At 37.8% G+C, this 17673-nt stretch overlaps 1 protein-coding gene across 1 annotated transcript in view; it reads right to left on the bottom strand.

The window, feature by feature from the left end:
- The window catches only part of LOC140244419 (uncharacterized), a 147360-nt gene that overhangs the window by 4479 nt on the left and 125208 nt on the right, over positions 1 to 17673 (bottom strand). The window contains exons 9-17 of the mRNA XM_072324057.1: positions 12923 to 13037; positions 10413 to 10535; positions 7553 to 7806; positions 6574 to 6635; positions 5131 to 5254; positions 3748 to 3857; positions 2490 to 2592; positions 1343 to 1493; positions 67 to 133 (exon numbers count right to left, since the gene is read on the bottom strand). Coding sequence (XP_072180158.1) covers positions 67 to 133; positions 1343 to 1493; positions 2490 to 2592; positions 3748 to 3857; positions 5131 to 5254; positions 6574 to 6635; positions 7553 to 7806; positions 10413 to 10535; positions 12923 to 13037 — 1109 coding nt within the window. The remainder of the gene's footprint in view (positions 1 to 66; positions 134 to 1342; positions 1494 to 2489; positions 2593 to 3747; positions 3858 to 5130; positions 5255 to 6573; positions 6636 to 7552; positions 7807 to 10412; positions 10536 to 12922; positions 13038 to 17673) is intronic.

Here is a 17673-nt window from a genome sequence, read left to right as displayed (position 1 = left end):
CTAGTGAAAGCAATATGACCCACTGTTCGACTTATTGTGCAGATAAAAAAGAGGTGAGCAACTTACACGTCCTCTATGCCATATGACTCGAGAGAGACGGCTGCTGTAATACCAACTACGGTCGTCGGCCCGCCTGAAAGGTATCATAGAATGACAAATTGATAGGTAAATTACAGTGATGGGTCAAGAGCGAAAGATGGAGATAGATAGATAGATAGATAGATAGATAGACAGATAGATGTTAGAGAGATAGAGAGATAGATAGATATATTGATAGATAGATAGATGGATAGTGATAGATGTTAGATAGAGAAATAGAGAGATGGTAAACGAACATGAAAATTATCCATATATTTCTTTCATTTAACATGTTTTATTCTTCTTCTTTTTTTTTTTTTTACTGGAACTATATAAAAAAACGTACTGACACCTTATTCTTGCCTTTCATTTCACGACCGAGAACTAAAGTCAGTAGCGGCCCTCTATCTCTCCCCTTTCTTCCTCCTTTCGCTCCCCTTATAATCTTTTGCGATATTTTGCGATCTTTCCCAATCCGTGTGTGTCTGTGTCTATGTGTAGTCGTATGATGCAGTTGTTCTCATAAGTATTCGATAACTATGTGCAAAGAATACGACTCGTACGACTTTTAGATTTTAGGTCCAAAGCGGAAAATATAGGGAAAACATAATTATGTATAGGTCATTGGGAAAATTCTGCGGTGACGACATCACACTATCCTTCAATGTCCTACACATTTGCGCATTATACTGCGGTTGCAACTAGAGGTATATCATCACTTTTCCGTGAAAATCACACAAAATCTTACAATTCCATAACTTTCTTATTAGTGATCAAAATTTGATGAAACCTCTTACATTCTGTCGGTCTGATTTACCCTATTTATCAGACACAACTTGAGCATGGTATGACATTGCTTTTTAAGTCTCAAAGTCTATCTTCAGTTCGAAGACAAACGATTTTGTACAACTCAAAGCGGCTGTTCACAGACAATTCGAAAATTGGTCACGGGGTTGCAAGTTTTTGAAACTTGCTTATCTATTCTGAAACGCTATACAGTTTTTAAGATAATCATTTCACTAATCATCAAAATTCAAATTCAAATAAGAATGCACGAAACTTTACACGATTGCCCCCGTCTCAAAACGAGCTGATATGGAGCCCATTTTATAAAACTTGTTAGCAGTGACAACTGCCACATTTCTATGACAAATTTGCTCTCATCCAATCAGATGCAAGGATTTCAGTAGCTTGTCACATCTATGACAACTTGTCACTGATGACAAGTTTTATGAAACGGGGCCCATGGTTTGTATGTACCCACCCCAGCCAATGGCCATGTAGACGGGCATCTTGAGAAATCGATTTTTGGTGGACGTTGTCTTGGAGATGAGATAGATGCCTTCAACCAACATCCAGAAGAAAGTGGCCAGGAGGAAGAAGTGGAGGCTGGCTCCAATCGTCTTACAGACTTGCTATAGGGAGAACATTGTATGTACAAAAAAAAAAGTTGTCGATGAGGTTACGAAACCAAAATCCAAATATAAATTCGCATTGAGTGAAAGCAGCATAAGGAGACTACAACACTTCATGACGTCATTCCAATAATAAAAAGAAAATATAACGAAAACAATAATGAGAGAGCACTTGACTCACCTCTTTCACTGTGTCTTTCAGAAAGCAGAGGGAATGACATAAACCTTAAGTTATGATAGTCATAAGTCGATGGAATGTGTACTTTTCATGAAAAACGAAATTCTGTGGAATTCTCCTTATATTTTCTTGGTGTCTCCAAAAGTACTATTCTCTTTGCCCCCTCAGTGAATAGTACTACCTTGGAATCACCTCTGCCCTAGTCCTAACCAGAACTCTTAAGTCAAAGTATAATTTTGTATACTATTTACTGTGAATCTTTTATGAGGTAGAGTTAAGAAAATATCTCATTTGAGCCCTTTCGTAATCATGTCGTTTTCGTTTGATTTGCATATTTTTTAAAGATCCTTTTCGATTGCAAAATTTAAGATTGATTCCCAAAATGGTGACACATTCAGACATTTAAAAGATGAAAGTTTCTCATTCTATATCCAATACACAAATTTTTGTAATTTCTTTCTGTTTTTGATTGGAATTTAGACAATTCCAAGTACTCTTTCTTCAAATTGTTAAATAAGATATGAGATGAAATTTAGAGGTGCCAATTTAGTTAGGACAAGACAATTTCTAAACCATAATATTTCCGTCAGCACTGGGGTGGTTTAACTGAAGCAGTGGAGGATCCAGAGGGGGCGCACTGGGCGGACGCCCCCTTTATTTTGTGTTAAAACAAAAGAAATAAAGAGTAAAAAAAAAGTGTGTGTGTGGTGGGGGGGGGGGGGTGCGACCCCCTCGATTTTGTGAAGGCGCTCCCCCAACCCCTTTACAGATTCTTGGATCCGCCCCGGCTGAAGTGGAGGTCATGTGACCTAGCTCACCCATATCTCCGTTCTCTCGATGCCGAAGAGGAAGACAGCCTGGGAGATGAGAAGAGCTGAGGCCAGATTCATGTGGATGATGTTGCGATCTGATCGGTACAACCTGCGTAGAGGAGCGATTATCATTTTTAGGTTACGATGTCGTCATAATGGAGACCTAGTAAACACGTTTATCTCGAAGTTCTCTTTAGAATGAAATATCTGTCAAGGTCATCGCTCCATCTAAACACCGATTTTGATAGATAAAGTCGAACACTTAGAACATATCAAGAGTCACTTAAATCGGAAACACACAGAAAGCTACCGATTTTTGGTGATTCACGAGTTTCACAAAACAGTAGTATTCAACTGACAACAAAATATCACTATAAAAATCTCCAAATCAAATGAGGTTATAAAAATCTCCAAATCAGATGAGGTAATAAAATAATCGCCTCACATAGTATGTTCATTGACCTGCGTTTCGATACCTACAAACTTTTACATATTAGAAATGAATCTAACTACAAAGTACTTTTTTGATTGCGCAAAATTGTTTCAAAATTAGAGCAGATAAGTAAGAAGACAATCGGGGTGGGATGATAGTTAATTACTGATTATCCATAATCATTGTTAATGTTGTTACTATGGTTAAATTTAATTGATAATATCATTGCTATCATTATCATTATGAGTGTTATCATTATTATCACTGTCATAATTATCAACGTCATCAATATCATCATACCATCACTTTTGTTATCACAATCACCATTATCATCAATCCCGAATGTCCTCCCCCACCCCCTAAAAAAAAAAATACAACGGGAACCTCTGCAACGATAACTTTAAAAATAATGAATCAATCCAAATACAATTTCAGGGTATGAAACTATAACTTATTGCTCACATCTTACAGAAAATCCTGTCTGATTTGCTTCAGTGGTCAAAGAGAAATGAGGATGTTTGTAGAGCATGTCATCCCTTCCCTCCAAGTTCTGTCCATTGTGTTCACACATTAATGCAGTTCCAAGAGCATGCAAGTGCTAAACTTGGAAAAATCAGACCCATGACATGCAGCACAACGATCAACATTTCTCTGTGACCACTTAAACCAAACTGAATGGGGTTTTCTGCAAAATATAGGTAAAATGTTATATATTTAGACCCTGAAATAGTATTTGGATAGTTTAATCATATTGGAAGTTATGAATGCAAAAATCTGATTGTAATATATAACAGTGTGTACGAGGCTAGAACGTGTGGGATCTGGACTTACTTTTGCACGGTGAAGACAATGAGCATAGTAGCCAGGCAAGCCATGGACAGCCCACATCCTACATACGTCATGTAGTCTTGAATCTTGATCGCCTGTGACGACTGGGGAGCCTATAGGTTAACCAGAGGGTTCAAAGGTCAGTCATAAAGTCTCAAATACTGTAAAACCAGAAATGTTATGGTACATGAAACTTTCGCGAATTTCATGAGGAGCCAAGATTCGCAAAAGTATTTAAAAAGCGCACGAACAATTTTGTGTACTCAATGCATTGAATGCCGGTGGCGATTCGCGAAAGTTTCATGCCGAAAAAACAACAACAGCAGGCCGTCGGATCCAATTCACGAAAGTTTCATGTCGCTATCATTTTGGGTTTAAAAGTAGACCCTACATTGCTTCCACGAACAATCAAACGGCAGTTATTGTAATTTCTGATGTTGAGAACTTTTAACATTGTGGACAAGTTGGATTGCTCATTGTTTATCGGTACATTGTTGTAATACATTTATATTAGGAACAGAATACCGAAGTGATGATGTCACACGGTCTTTTGTTATAGCTTTTGTTCTTAACCAGGTGCGAGCATGATTAGTAACAATAGCGTTCACAGATATTCGGGCCAGGCACTGCCAGGTGAGGTTGTTTAGAAGCAGTTTCCATGGCGATGAATAGCTATGTTATCACACTTGGGAACTCCTTACAATACAATGTCTGGACAAAACGTGTCTAATTCGTTTGTCAAACAGATGTTACCTACATAGACTGGTTGATAGACGCCTCATTGTCTGTGAGAAAGAAAGACCAAAGTAAAGTGAAGAAAACGATTGGAAAGAGAAGAAAAGAGGAAGAGGAAGAGGAGGAGGAGAAGAAGAGGGGGAGGGGGTTAGAATGTGTATGATTGCAGGTTATATTTGTCTTGTGTGTTTATTGACATATGCATGTGAATGCATGTGTGTATATCAATGTGTGTAAAGACCTGTATGCATGGTATTGTAAGTGAACGCAACAGAAAGTAGAGCAGCAAGCAAACGAACTGATTGACACACGTACGCACAAACAGACAGTCAGATTACCTCATCCGCAGATATCCACATAATTATCACTGATTATATTATGAAAGCGGCTAAAAGAGACTGTAAAATTTTTACTTTTCATCAGAAGTACAATGAACCCTGCCTTTTCATTACTTATGTTGATGTTGAAATTCCTTTTATTCACATTGTAAGAACATTATGTGCTATTTTAATTATGAAAAAAAATGGGGAAAAATAACCTCGAACTTGAATTTTGTATGCATTTGTATAGGGCAGACAGACACGCCAGCGGTAACATGGGCTCAGGGAGGTGGGACTCCAATCCTCCCCATGGGACACACCCGAAACTTACTCCTGCTTGCGAGATCCTCATGAGTACGGCAAAGCTGGTAAGATGGGTGCAGCGACAGGTGGTATGAGTGAGGTTGGAGGTGGTAGAGCACCCCTTGGTCGACCACACCCCTCCGTCCTTGAGCCTGCAAAGAAAGTGGGTATATCACACTAACTATGTCGTTACATCTCAAAGCAAGCAGTGGTCTGTCATTCAGTTTAATACTTTCACGCTTTAGCAAATTACTAGAATCATAGGCCCTACTTCTATAAACCATTGTAGGCCTATATACCCATTGTATTATCGTGAATAAATCCTTTTATATTTGCGTGTACACGTATAGGTGGTGAATGGATGGTGATGTCAATTCTCATGCTACAGTCACACACGGCCGGATTTCGAAATCCGGCCGTGTTTGACTGTAGCATAATAAGGGGACATTATTAATCGAGAGTGACCTTTTTATGAGGATTCCAGAGGACCATCCCAGTGATTATTGAAGTAGAACTAGAAATGGGGCCCATTCATACACCTTGACTAAGAGGGACAAAGTTATCCAACAAAAAAACAAACAAACAAACAAACAAACAAACAAACAAACAAACAAACAAAATCCAAGTCTTGTCCACGATGTATTCGCCAGACAGGAATCGAACCGGTTAGTAGATCTTATATAATAAATCAGAGCCTTTGCGATTATGCCTTAGTACCCCAAATAATTCTACAATGGTGTCAAACAGTTTTTACTAATACTCTATAGCGAACGAATAAAAAAACGTTATGACACACTACCGTTTTTTTAGACGAATTTTCATTGCAAACAGAAAAATATTCGATGGTAATCATGGAAATGTAAAACTTACATCCCTGCTTTGATCCTCTACTATGTTTCATTCATTTCATTTCTTTTTATCATCAGCTCTGTTCCAGCATTAAAATGAATTTCCTGCGTCCTGAAAGCCAATTAAGCCGAGTTTTGCTTGCTAAGTAATTAATTTTTACAAGACTTTATCAGTCGCTTGACTTGAATTCATAATTTAATTCTGCTAATTTCTCTGCAGCCTTCTCGAGTGTAAATTTCTGTGCTTTGTCTCAATTATAGTCACTGATCTCAGCAGAATTATATCAAACATGACATAGAGCATTCTAGCTTTCCACATCACTTCGGTTGTCTTAAACATGTTCCATTTTGCATCAGTACATTGTATTAGCTAAAAGAGCGGTATGCAGATGAAAGTTGCAAATGGACCGTAAAAGTAACACAAACTTATTACTTTTTTTTTCATGGCTCCTAGAATCCTAGCAGGGATGCATTTTGTAGCTGTTGTTCTTTATTATCTTTCTTAAGAAATTAACCTTTCACAAGGTTAAAATAGATTCATAACTTCATAGACATGTGATACAGAACTGAGACGTACAGATATCATATACTAATATGCAGTTACACACGATCAATACACTCACGAAGAATCTGGTTTCCAGAAACAGCAAGAACGCAGTCCATCATTGGAATCTTTCATATTATCCTGATTCTCATTCTGTTTGGGAGAAACATAAGAAGAATTCACAAGCAATCAACATAACAAATAAATTTGAAGACCTAATTTGGACTTGGAAGGATTTCATTAAAAAAAAAAAAACTATTTTAGTAAGCATTACGAGCCTTTCCCTTACATTACCATACAAAAAATCTTTATTTTAAAAACATCTTGCACATTTTTGCAACTACGGTATATGACGTAATGTATTGTACATGCCTATATATATATATATATATATATATATATATGTATATATATACATATAATATTATACATATATTATATATATATATACCATTTTTGATTAAGTTGTGTTCAGAATGAAGAATTATTTCCCCCAAAAAGCGTGCCATGTGAGATATCCACAAAGCACAATGTAACAGCAATGTAGAAATAATTGTATAATGATTTTGTATGCCTTTATTTGTTTAACATGGCTGCTGTAAAGAAACAATGGATGCTCTTAAGAAAGGAACCATGGTTCAAGTCCTATACCGATCGAAGAACCCTGCAGTGAGACTTTAAAGTGCTTTTTATAGGGGCACAGCCGCCGCCGCAGCTTGTCGATACAAACTACCAACCTCGGATAAAAATCTATTGTCGTATTCATTGCTTCCCAGCAGTTCTTTTGACACGGTATAGTCATACACATTTAATATGAAGTGGGATATAGTAATACAAAAATCATCGCTATGAAAGTTTTAATACCAAATTCTACGTGAAAGATTTGAAGATGTTGCAAATGTTTCAACAAACTCAGACCTGCAAATGTAGAGGAAAAGCGTGCCATCAAGGGAAAATTTGCCATCAAAACGATTTAACACAACCTTACAAGAGCAATAAGGTAGGCCTACTGGCGCCGACTTTCTCATTCTGCAAAGATGTCAAAAATATTCACCCACCCCTTTGTTAGTGAAGACGATCTCGAAAGGGTTCTCCTCGGCCAAGACGAGGTCCGATTTGTCCCACTTCTTCACTGACACGGTGGCGACCAGGGAGGTGATCTCGTAGGCGACGACGCTCGAGTCATTCTTCCTTCCTCGTTGACCATTTCCCCCTCCGTCGTCGGAGCTTACGAGAGTTTCCTCCTCTTCCTCTTCGATGTTGGTTGACATGGCATCCTCCAGGGAGTTCACGACGGACATGGCAACAGTTGCTAGGGGATGAGCAGCGCGTAGAAACCATTAGTCAAGCAAAATGAAGTACAGCTTAAGGGAAATTCCATCCTAACATTATGTAGCTTAGCATGAAAGCAGAAATTCAGAGAAGTAGATTCAGTAAAAAGTTTGGGAAACGTCAGACACGAAAAGAAAGTTATGAACTCAAAAACATAAGAGATTATAGAACAAATTAGTAACCAGTGGGCTCTTGATAATGTTGACTACCTCTCCATTCGGTTTGTATATTTCAATTCACCAGTTTTAGAACTTCTGTAAGAAAACTTATCCTTCAGACCTGTCCTTGGTACACAGTATAGTGTAATACTTTTTAAGAGTAAAATGTCTTCGCACCCTTCATTACGTTACGTCTGTGCCCAAGTATTCGAGAAAAATCTAAATAACTCAAATGGAGAGCTACTCAACACTCAGATCACACAGAGTTCTCGGTTTGTATTACACTCAAATTACAATTTTTATATGCCTTATTTCTCCCAAATTTTTTTTTAAGTTAACGTTCAAGGTCAATGACATTTATTTCCAGCAAGTATGAATATACAGATGCAAGCAACTTGCGGTCAATTTGAAAATGCTGGGGCACATCTCTGGAAGTACAAAAACTTGAAAAGTACAAAAACTTGTTTGACTGACTTACTCCCTTAACTTTTCTATTTCATATACAGCAATATCAAGATGAAATTTCCTTTAATCAGAGAGTGGTTACGGGTGATATTTAAGATGATTCAGATGCTTTCACAATAATGCAGCTTAATATAGCTAATGACGATCTAAAAAGTGTTCAGTTTTTATCAAAATAACAGAACAATAGCAACACAAATCAATGACAAAAAAAAAAATACGCACGAAACCGTGAAGGACTAGCTCCTCCACAAAATAATATGCAGCGTGAGCTATTTTGCGCTATCCCAAAAGATGAATTCTCTAGAAGTGCGCCTTTGGAAACAATTATACTTCATACTACCCTTGGAAAGCTTGGAAACAATGTCGAAATAAGAGCATATCAACATATTATGAACCTCTACGGGAAGCGGCGGACCCTGGAGGAAAAGTTTAAAGGATGAGCAAATAGCTGGATGAAAAAAAAAGGTCTGTCATTCTTAAGCAAAGCTATTAACGACTGACAGGTGTATTTCATTTCCAGGATTTCCGAAGATGTTTAATAAAGTCTTAAGACATAGGGGAAAAGATAGCAATTACAGCAAGCCTTTACTTTTCATGGCATGTTATTCCCATAGCGAAGATCACATCTGTAATAATATAAAGCGTTCCCACAACATGCCAGAGAGTTTTGGAACAAAATCACCAGGGTCCCCACTCAAAGTTTACACAAGAGACAAAAATTGAAGCGCTGCGGCGCCAGCAGATCGCATATTGCGTACACGTGTTGGGGAAAGTGATCCGTCATGGTACAATCTATCCCCATACTGGTGCACATGTCAACAAAAATCTACTCTTCAGTGGCGGATCCAGGGAGGACCGCAACCGGTGCACCCCCCATTATTTTTTGTTGAAACAAAAGAAATAAAAAGAAAAGAATGGGGGGAGGGGTGCGTGCGCCCCCCTTTAATTTTGCAAACGCGCCCCCTCTCTACGGAATTCCTGGATCCGCCCCTGCGCTTGATCCGTTCAGCCCCCAGATGTTACCATTCTCACTGATTTTCATTTGAAAGACATCAAGAGATCTGATCTGTACTGAACTGATTGCGACTGATTGCATGCGCGTGTGGGTAATTGAAGAAACGAATGAGCTGCTTTAACGGACTTGTCGATTTCATCGAACATGGATTGTGTTCTTTAGCTGCTCGGTGCCAGGCAAACGAGTCAATGACATCGTATTGGTGAAACATGGGCCACATGTGTATACATAGGTAACACACCGAATGTTTCCTGTCCCATTTAACTTGAGCAACAGCTCCGTAAAACGTGTCGGCAAGTGTAACGGCCAATTAACATTCCGGGCGCGCTTTTGAAACAGCAGACGTCGCGGATTCTTCGCCGATTGCCAAGAATGAGGACCCTGCAGGGCCGCTTGACTGGCCCCCTCTCGATTTATGAGGTCAAAGTCACAGGCAAGACATTGACTCGACTATTTTACGGGATAGTCGTGCTGTAACGTGGCGAGATATGACGCTCTGAGGGGTTAGCTGAAGAGATTGCGCCACCCCTGTGTTCCGGCATGGTTCAACAGCGATCTACGGTAAATGGTGACGTTTCTGACATCCTTCCGGTTAAAAGCAGAACCAGTTACTGGCGGGTCTTATCCTTAAGAAAAAGGATTCTAACTTCTTTAAGACTTATTTCGCTGTAGAATGATCAGTAAGCATAAACAGAATACTTGATACGTATATTCACGTTACTTGACATTGTGGTCCCCTCTTCAATGAACGATGTTTACATATTGATATCACAGAAATGCCATGATTATTGTAACGATATAAATGCATTCTTTTCTTAACAAAATGAAGACAGAATCACGATACATATCAAAGTGAACTAAGAAATATCATCCTCTGATTTTCGTGTATGTCTGAGAACATACTGAAAAGAAAAACAAAGAAGCCTCTAATCAAAGCTAACCACTCACCTCCTTCTCCCGCTGCTTGTGCGGGAATCGCCATGGTGAAAGAATCGTTGTTTAGCTCCACGCCCAAGGCAGGCCCGGGACTGTTAGATGAACACGTGGTGCACAGCGGTATCACCCTCAGTACTGGACGGGGAAAAAATGGAATGAATTGGAAAAAAAAATCAATAAGTTTTATGTAAGCTTATGTGCCATTCAGAAGACCCCCTTCTCCTCACCGTCTTCCAACGAAAGGGAGCATGTAACACCGATAGTACAAATCACGGTAGTTGCACGTTGAGATGTATAAAGTGACATTCTTAGATTGATGCAATTTAAAAAAAAAAGTACAGATAAAATGAGCATAAATTGTGGTATATACTTTGGCCTAGCAAACAATGGGTCGGCCTATAAAGCTTCCAAAGAAACCAACACGAGAAGAAAAAAAAAAAGGGAAACCCCAAAATGCAAAGATTTTTTAAAAACACAACAAAACAAAACAAAACAACTATAGCATATTGCCATTTCCTTGTGCCAGTGGAACACTTGTCTAAAAGAATTGGAATTGTGATTCATAACCTAAACAGCGGTAGGGGCGCTTTTCACTCGTTTGCGACTTTGTGTTAAGCAGACTGTAAGTAACCAAAATCTTTGTGGGATGACTTTTAAAATGCCAGGCATTGTGACGTGTAGGAATTTTAGGCTGTAAAAAAAAAAGAAAACAAAGAAAAACAAAGCAAAGAAAAGAAAAGAAAAAAGAAAAAACAAACGAAGGACAACACAATACTAGTACGTGAATGGGAATAAGAATAAGGCAAGTTACATTCTGTCTATGCAATTCGATCCTACAGTGACTCGCAAAGCGGGTTATGTGATATCTTTAGAAGATATGAAGACATCAACCTGATTTGTAGATTGCGTGTGTCCCCCCCCCAAAAAAAAAAAAAGAAAGAAAGAAAGAAAGAAAGTAAAACAAGAAAAATCATCGAACTATTTGGGAACAACTAGTCTGTAAAACATTTCCTGTGCTGAGGCTTGTTTTCTTTCCTATAGTTTGTGGTCGCTTTATTTTCTCTCGCCGTATGTATTCACCCTTGTGCTATTCATATCACGCGTAGTATATGCCTATACATAATATCGTACTCTTTTATGAAATGCTTCTTTTAAGTGTTAGAAATCGTCATGTTTTGCATGTTCTGTGTTAATGACTAGCGGCCAATATCATGGCATTACAATTTGTATTTGTAATATATGAATAGTTCCATAATGTCCCTTATCTTTCAGAGAACATGCCTCCATTGAAAACGTCCAAAGAAAAGGGATGAATTCCGGAACGACAAATTAATTGCGGACGGTTAGCGATTTGACAAGGTCACCTACAGCTGTTTCTGTCATTAACTGATGGCTGTGGTATTGGAGGCGGCTAAATCTGAGACGGGTGAGAATGCAAATTCTTTTTCTTCGAGGATAACATATTCAGAGCGTCTCTAAGTATCAGACTGAGAACTAGAAGGAATTGTCGTCCATTAATGTCGGGAAAATAAAGGGAGAAGGGTGGCTTAATTGGTATATATAGAGTATCGGTGTCACCTTGATCGAATTTGTCATCGCAATTTTGTTCTTGTCTACCTTCCCCGCAATTTATAAAAAACCCCGCATCATTATTTACTTTGCCCACCTCACTTATAAAATGACATATGATATTAACTACTTTATGCACGTTATGATCATATATTATTACAAACCACTAAAGTAACCTTGATCAAAAGCTAAAAATTTAATGTTTAACATTGTGGCTGCTCAGATTCAAAGCTTTTCTGGTTGTCGAGTTTTATTCACTAAGCTGTATAATGATGCTCTGTGAAACAAAAAAGACACACACAAACAAACAACAACAACAACAACAACAACAACGAAACAAAACGAACTCGCGCAGACAAAGGCTTTTACAAGTATTCATATCAATATGATATCCGTAACCGAAATTACCCTGCAAACGACCTGTACTACATATTTCTTCAAGGACAACTGCCAAGTATGAAGATAATTAAGTGTAGCCTATCCTGTCACTAACAAATATTTCCTTGTCAATTAAAGGTATCGTTTTTTTATGGTTTCATTCTTTACACAGTACTTTACAAAATGTGCTGACAGAATGTATTACGTACTGTGCATGAAACATTGATAACCGCTCCAGTTTTCATTGTACAATAATCACGAAAATGATGATGATAGTATAATATTGTAGTAATAATACTTACTTATAAGGCCTTATCTAGCCACAGTATCATCTCTGTTGGAGTCACCATTCAATCTTCCTAAGAAAGTGCCGGATTACTATCCCCTCATTAAGTTTCACTATGAAGGTATCAAGTTATGGTGTTTTTACGTGTCGCAGAATTTTATTATGTATAGGCCCTATCACTCTCTAAAAGATCTTTCTGCTCTTTTTGGATGTATAGGCCAATTATTATAGTAAGCAGGTGGGGACAAAGTTGACCCCTATGACATTATCGAACTCATGGTATTTATACCTAGCTCCGATGACTCAATGACAAGTGGCTCCCCAGGGCCCGATACCAGCTCAGCCAGAGAGTCCACCAGGTTGTCCAGATTCTCCACCATCTCCGTTGCCATGGCAGCGGTACTCTCCTCCTAGAGTGTAATTCACAATGAGAGAGGAAAGATTGAAAAGTATTAGAAAGATTCAGAAAGAAAACAGAATGAGGTTTATTATCCTTGACATCGCATTCGGGATTTAATAGCCTAATTTTGATATCTCACTGTTACATTATTATAAACTTTCGCAAGGAAAGTTTGCGGTCATCCCGCCCCTGACCGGCCCTGAACGACGATTTACCTTTAATCACAGAATATTACGAACACGTGGGCGTTTGTGTAAACGAGAAGGGAGTGACAGATCTGTATCAACTGATGACTATAACGAAACTAATAAACCACGACGCTCAGGCGCCACGAGTGTAACACGGCTGTAACTTCTTCATTTTAAAGGGGAATTCCAGACGTAAAATCAACAGCTCCATAATATAGATTTGTGGAATTTATTGTGGTTCTTGAGCAGTATACAACAAAACAATACTTCGAAAAACTTTAAACAAATTACAAAGAACAAGGATGATGACATAGGAGGTTCACATATTTCAGAAATGTAGCAGTGTAATTCCATTACAATACCACTTGCTTGCGAGTTCACCTGTGTATAATCTATGCATGCCTTCTTCTGTTATTCTGCTTCCTTGAGCCCAAAATCATGCATTCTTATGATTACCCTGCCATGCCATCATCCTTGTCCATTGCAATTTGTTATAAATTTCGAAATATTCTTATTCTTCATCCCAATTATCATAAATTCTGAAACTCTGTCATCAGTACAACTGATATATAGTTGTTCATATGTAAAAATTTGAAAATCATCCGGAGGTCTCCTTTAAAGGAAGAAACTTTTACTTCTGAAGCTCATGAGTTCTGTGTATCATTCAGTGTAATGCCTGTACAAGAGGAAAATGTTTATTTGTATCACGTTTCGTCTTCGTGTAAATATATGTCTCATTCGATCTCTATCTCAAACATTATAGTATTAAAGGAGTTCCTCATGTACTGTGTGTAAGCTTGTAAGTGTGTGTGTGTGTGTGTGTGTGTGTGTGTGTGTGTGAAAGCAGAGGTCGCAAAATGAATGGTCCCTCTGTTTAAACAACTTACTTTATAGTTGGTGCATATAACTATGAAATTTCCAGTTTGTTTGTTTGATTCTTTTTTTTTTCAAACGCAATTACATATGGTCCAGTCTCAAAGCCTATGAGTAGGTCTGACTGATCATTATCTTGAAATTATTTGACCAGGAATGTGTATATGTATTTAGTTTGACTTAATAGCTAAGACCTGAATTTTGATTACGTTATCAGGTCAATAGTTTTTTTCATATTCACATCAACTTTTCGAGAACTGTTTTACAAAAGTTAGCAACATTTCACAGAAGCATACAATTATAACTTCCCTAATTTTCATCGAATTTTCATCAAATTTTCGCTGTTGTCTTTTTTTCAGTAATATTGTCCATATTAGCTGTTCTTGAGTATACCATGTGGGTTTCTGTGTACGTGTGCATGCAACTGTGATTTCATTCTTTGATGAGTCTGTGTGTCTTTGTGTGTGTGTATCCGCTGATGACGTAACAAGAATGTCCTCTATTATGTTCAAACCGTTGACTCTCCACATACAACCCTGACCTTGGTCTTCTTTATGCTTCTCAATTATTACCTCTGAAATCTCTGCACACTGCCTCTCTCTTCAGTCATATCAAAAATACTTCAAACTGAGACTTTGGTAGCCATTTAACTAAACAAACTTGCAGCTTTTACGATAATCTGGCCTTGGATAAACACGCAATTGCTCTACACATGTTTCTCCTTTGACAAAATTGTGCACCTGCCCGCGCCACAGTGAGAACCATTCTCAGTGAGTGCGGACACATTTTGTTGAACAATTTCGGTAATTGTCTGGTAGTGATAGACTTGAGCTTTCCAACGTCACCAGAAGAGAATGTCGATAACATCCAGCCTAGCATTTAGCAAATTTTCTGGTGGTAGAGAACCGTGTACTCTGATACCTTTCGTTTATCCACCTATAAACAGTTTCGCGATCCCATTACCAGCAGGGCATTACCGAACTGGCACTCGAGGAACGTAGCTAGCCTAAATTCAGAGCGATTTCATTTTTTCTCTCTCTCTCTAGTCGAGGTATGGTGCACAGTGATTGATAACTACATGACATCAGAGTAATCAAGACCAATGCAACGATTAACTCCGTGTATCTTAAAATTTCATCCTCAATCTGAAATTGTGATTGAACAGTATCAGATCGGATGTTATTCCCAGCCTTGAGATATTAGGCTAACTAGTTGTGTTCGATCTGTGAACATAATTCACAACAAATTCACGACAAGAATTGACATCTTTCCGTAGATGCAAAAAAGGACGATGAACGACAGTAATTTGGCCTTTCAAGCATCCACAGTTGTTAAAATAAGAAGTTTTGAGTTATATGATATAATTCTAACATTCGTGCACGTCATCAATCAATATAGGATGATCGAATTTCGTCACTATATTACTGTGGTATAAATGCTATTTTGGCATGTTTCTGTTGTATTCTTAGTATGGTAAAGCAGGTCTCTCATTCTCTTTTTCGCTCTATCTTTCTCTTGTCGGGTTTCCTGCTTGACTCAAGTCTAGTCATCGGTCATGCGCAATAGCTTACCTTTCAAGCGCACTTTCTTGATGTATTGTGTTTACGATGACATTTGCGATCGATCGTGTCAAATCGCCCACACTGCGACAAGTTTGTGCAAATCTCTACGTAGCATGTCAAAATGTGCGTGGGTTTAGCTTTAAGGTATTCCTTTTGTGAGGCAACAAAATTAATGCACGAAACTCAAACAAATCAATCTCTTGGGTGTAAACATGGCGGTAGTCCATGGGATCAAATTTCCCTCACTATCATCCCACGTCGTTTCAGCAAGCGGTTCTTTCAAATTATCAAATGGCTTGTCGTAGTCTTTAGTACCAGTCTGAACGTTTTCAATTTGGTTTCAATGTACTTTATATAATTATATATATATATATATATATATATATATATATATATATATATATATATATATATATATATATGTATATATATATATTGTAGTTGTTCCGCGTATTGGCAGTACTAGAAATAGCAATAATAAAGTCACAACAGAGGAATGCAGGGAATGCGTTAATAGCCAATCTTGATTCGCACTGTCATCCCTGATGAAGAGGAAGGATCCTCGAAATTTCGGATTATTCATCAAAATCAAGATTGGCTATTAATGCATTCCCTGCTTTCCTCTGTTGTGACTTTATTATTGCTACATATATATATATATATATATATATATATATATATATATATATAATCTTTAGAAAGCTGTTGGGAATTAAAAATGAGCCAACGGTAGTCGAACTACTACTACTTCTACTACTACTACTGCTACTACTACTACTACTACTACTATACTACTACTACTATCAGACTATGTCACCTGAAACTTAAATAATCATGTCGTGTACAAGCCACCTTTCGCAAACTGTTCTAGTTTATGCTGAAATCATTCAGTGGCGGCTCTTTATGTCTGATCAGCATGTCCAGATGTAGCACAAGATCCTCTAGAAGAACTTCTGCTACATGTAGACATGCCGGTTGAATGATGATGCTGAATATAGCACATTATGTAGAAGAAATATTTTTAATCTCGTTCCATTCAAATATTTTTGAAATTCTTCAACACTTCCCTGACCCTTTAATTCCTGGGGGATCACAGTCGAACACACCTTGACAAAGTTACAACAATGACTGAAAAGCATGGATATTGTTAAAGGGATGATACTGCTTTGATTGAGATGAAGTATTCAGATTTAACTTTTTGCAAGATAATCAGAAAAAACTTATGAAATATTAAAGAGGAAATTCAAATTTTAAGAGATATTCAAAGTTTATTTGATGAAAATCAGTTTTAAAATGACTGAGATATCCAAAAGCAAAGTGAAATAACAATGATCCTAATATTGAGGGCCCACCTTTAATAAGGACCTCTTTGTTTCTAGATGTCTAAGCCATATCAAAACCAATTTTCATCAAATATTATGTTATTTTATATTTCATAAGAGGTTTCTCATTATCTCACTAAAAGCTGGAAACCTGAAGCCCATAACAACCAAAACTATACCACCATCCTTTTAAGCCCATTTAGTTGCTGTTGTAAGCCGCATCGGGTTCACCTCTATCAGCCCCTCCGTCCCCCTCCCCGCAGCGCTCGAATGAGAACTGTTTCCACCACTTTCATGAACATAATATCATCCCCTTCAAAAGTCGTATGAGATTGCATGCGTACGACAGTCAACATGGTCAATTAGATACCAACTAATGATCTTGATATAAAATAATTAATTCAATTCAATTTAATCGAAGCAATTTGCACGTACATCACTAACTGAACACATGCAAGTTATAGAGCATAACAGGTAACGAATGAAACATGGTAATACAGTACAGCTACAAATCAGTGATATAGATACGGATAGAGTACCGCAGGAAATATACACCTTCATGAATTCGATCTGAAGGCACATCACGTTCATTGAGATATGACAATACGTATAACAAAAATTACGTGACTACGCAATTCGGCAGAACTTACTAATCTAGGTGGGAGGAACCTACCGTAAAGCTCACAAGCTTGTAA

The sequence above is a fragment of the Diadema setosum genome, chromosome 21, assembly GCF_964275005.1.
Source record: "Diadema setosum chromosome 21, eeDiaSeto1, whole genome shotgun sequence".
Classification (NCBI taxonomy): domain Eukaryota; kingdom Metazoa; phylum Echinodermata; class Echinoidea; order Diadematoida; family Diadematidae; genus Diadema; species Diadema setosum.
This window is presented reverse-complemented; position numbering and strand designations above follow the sequence as displayed.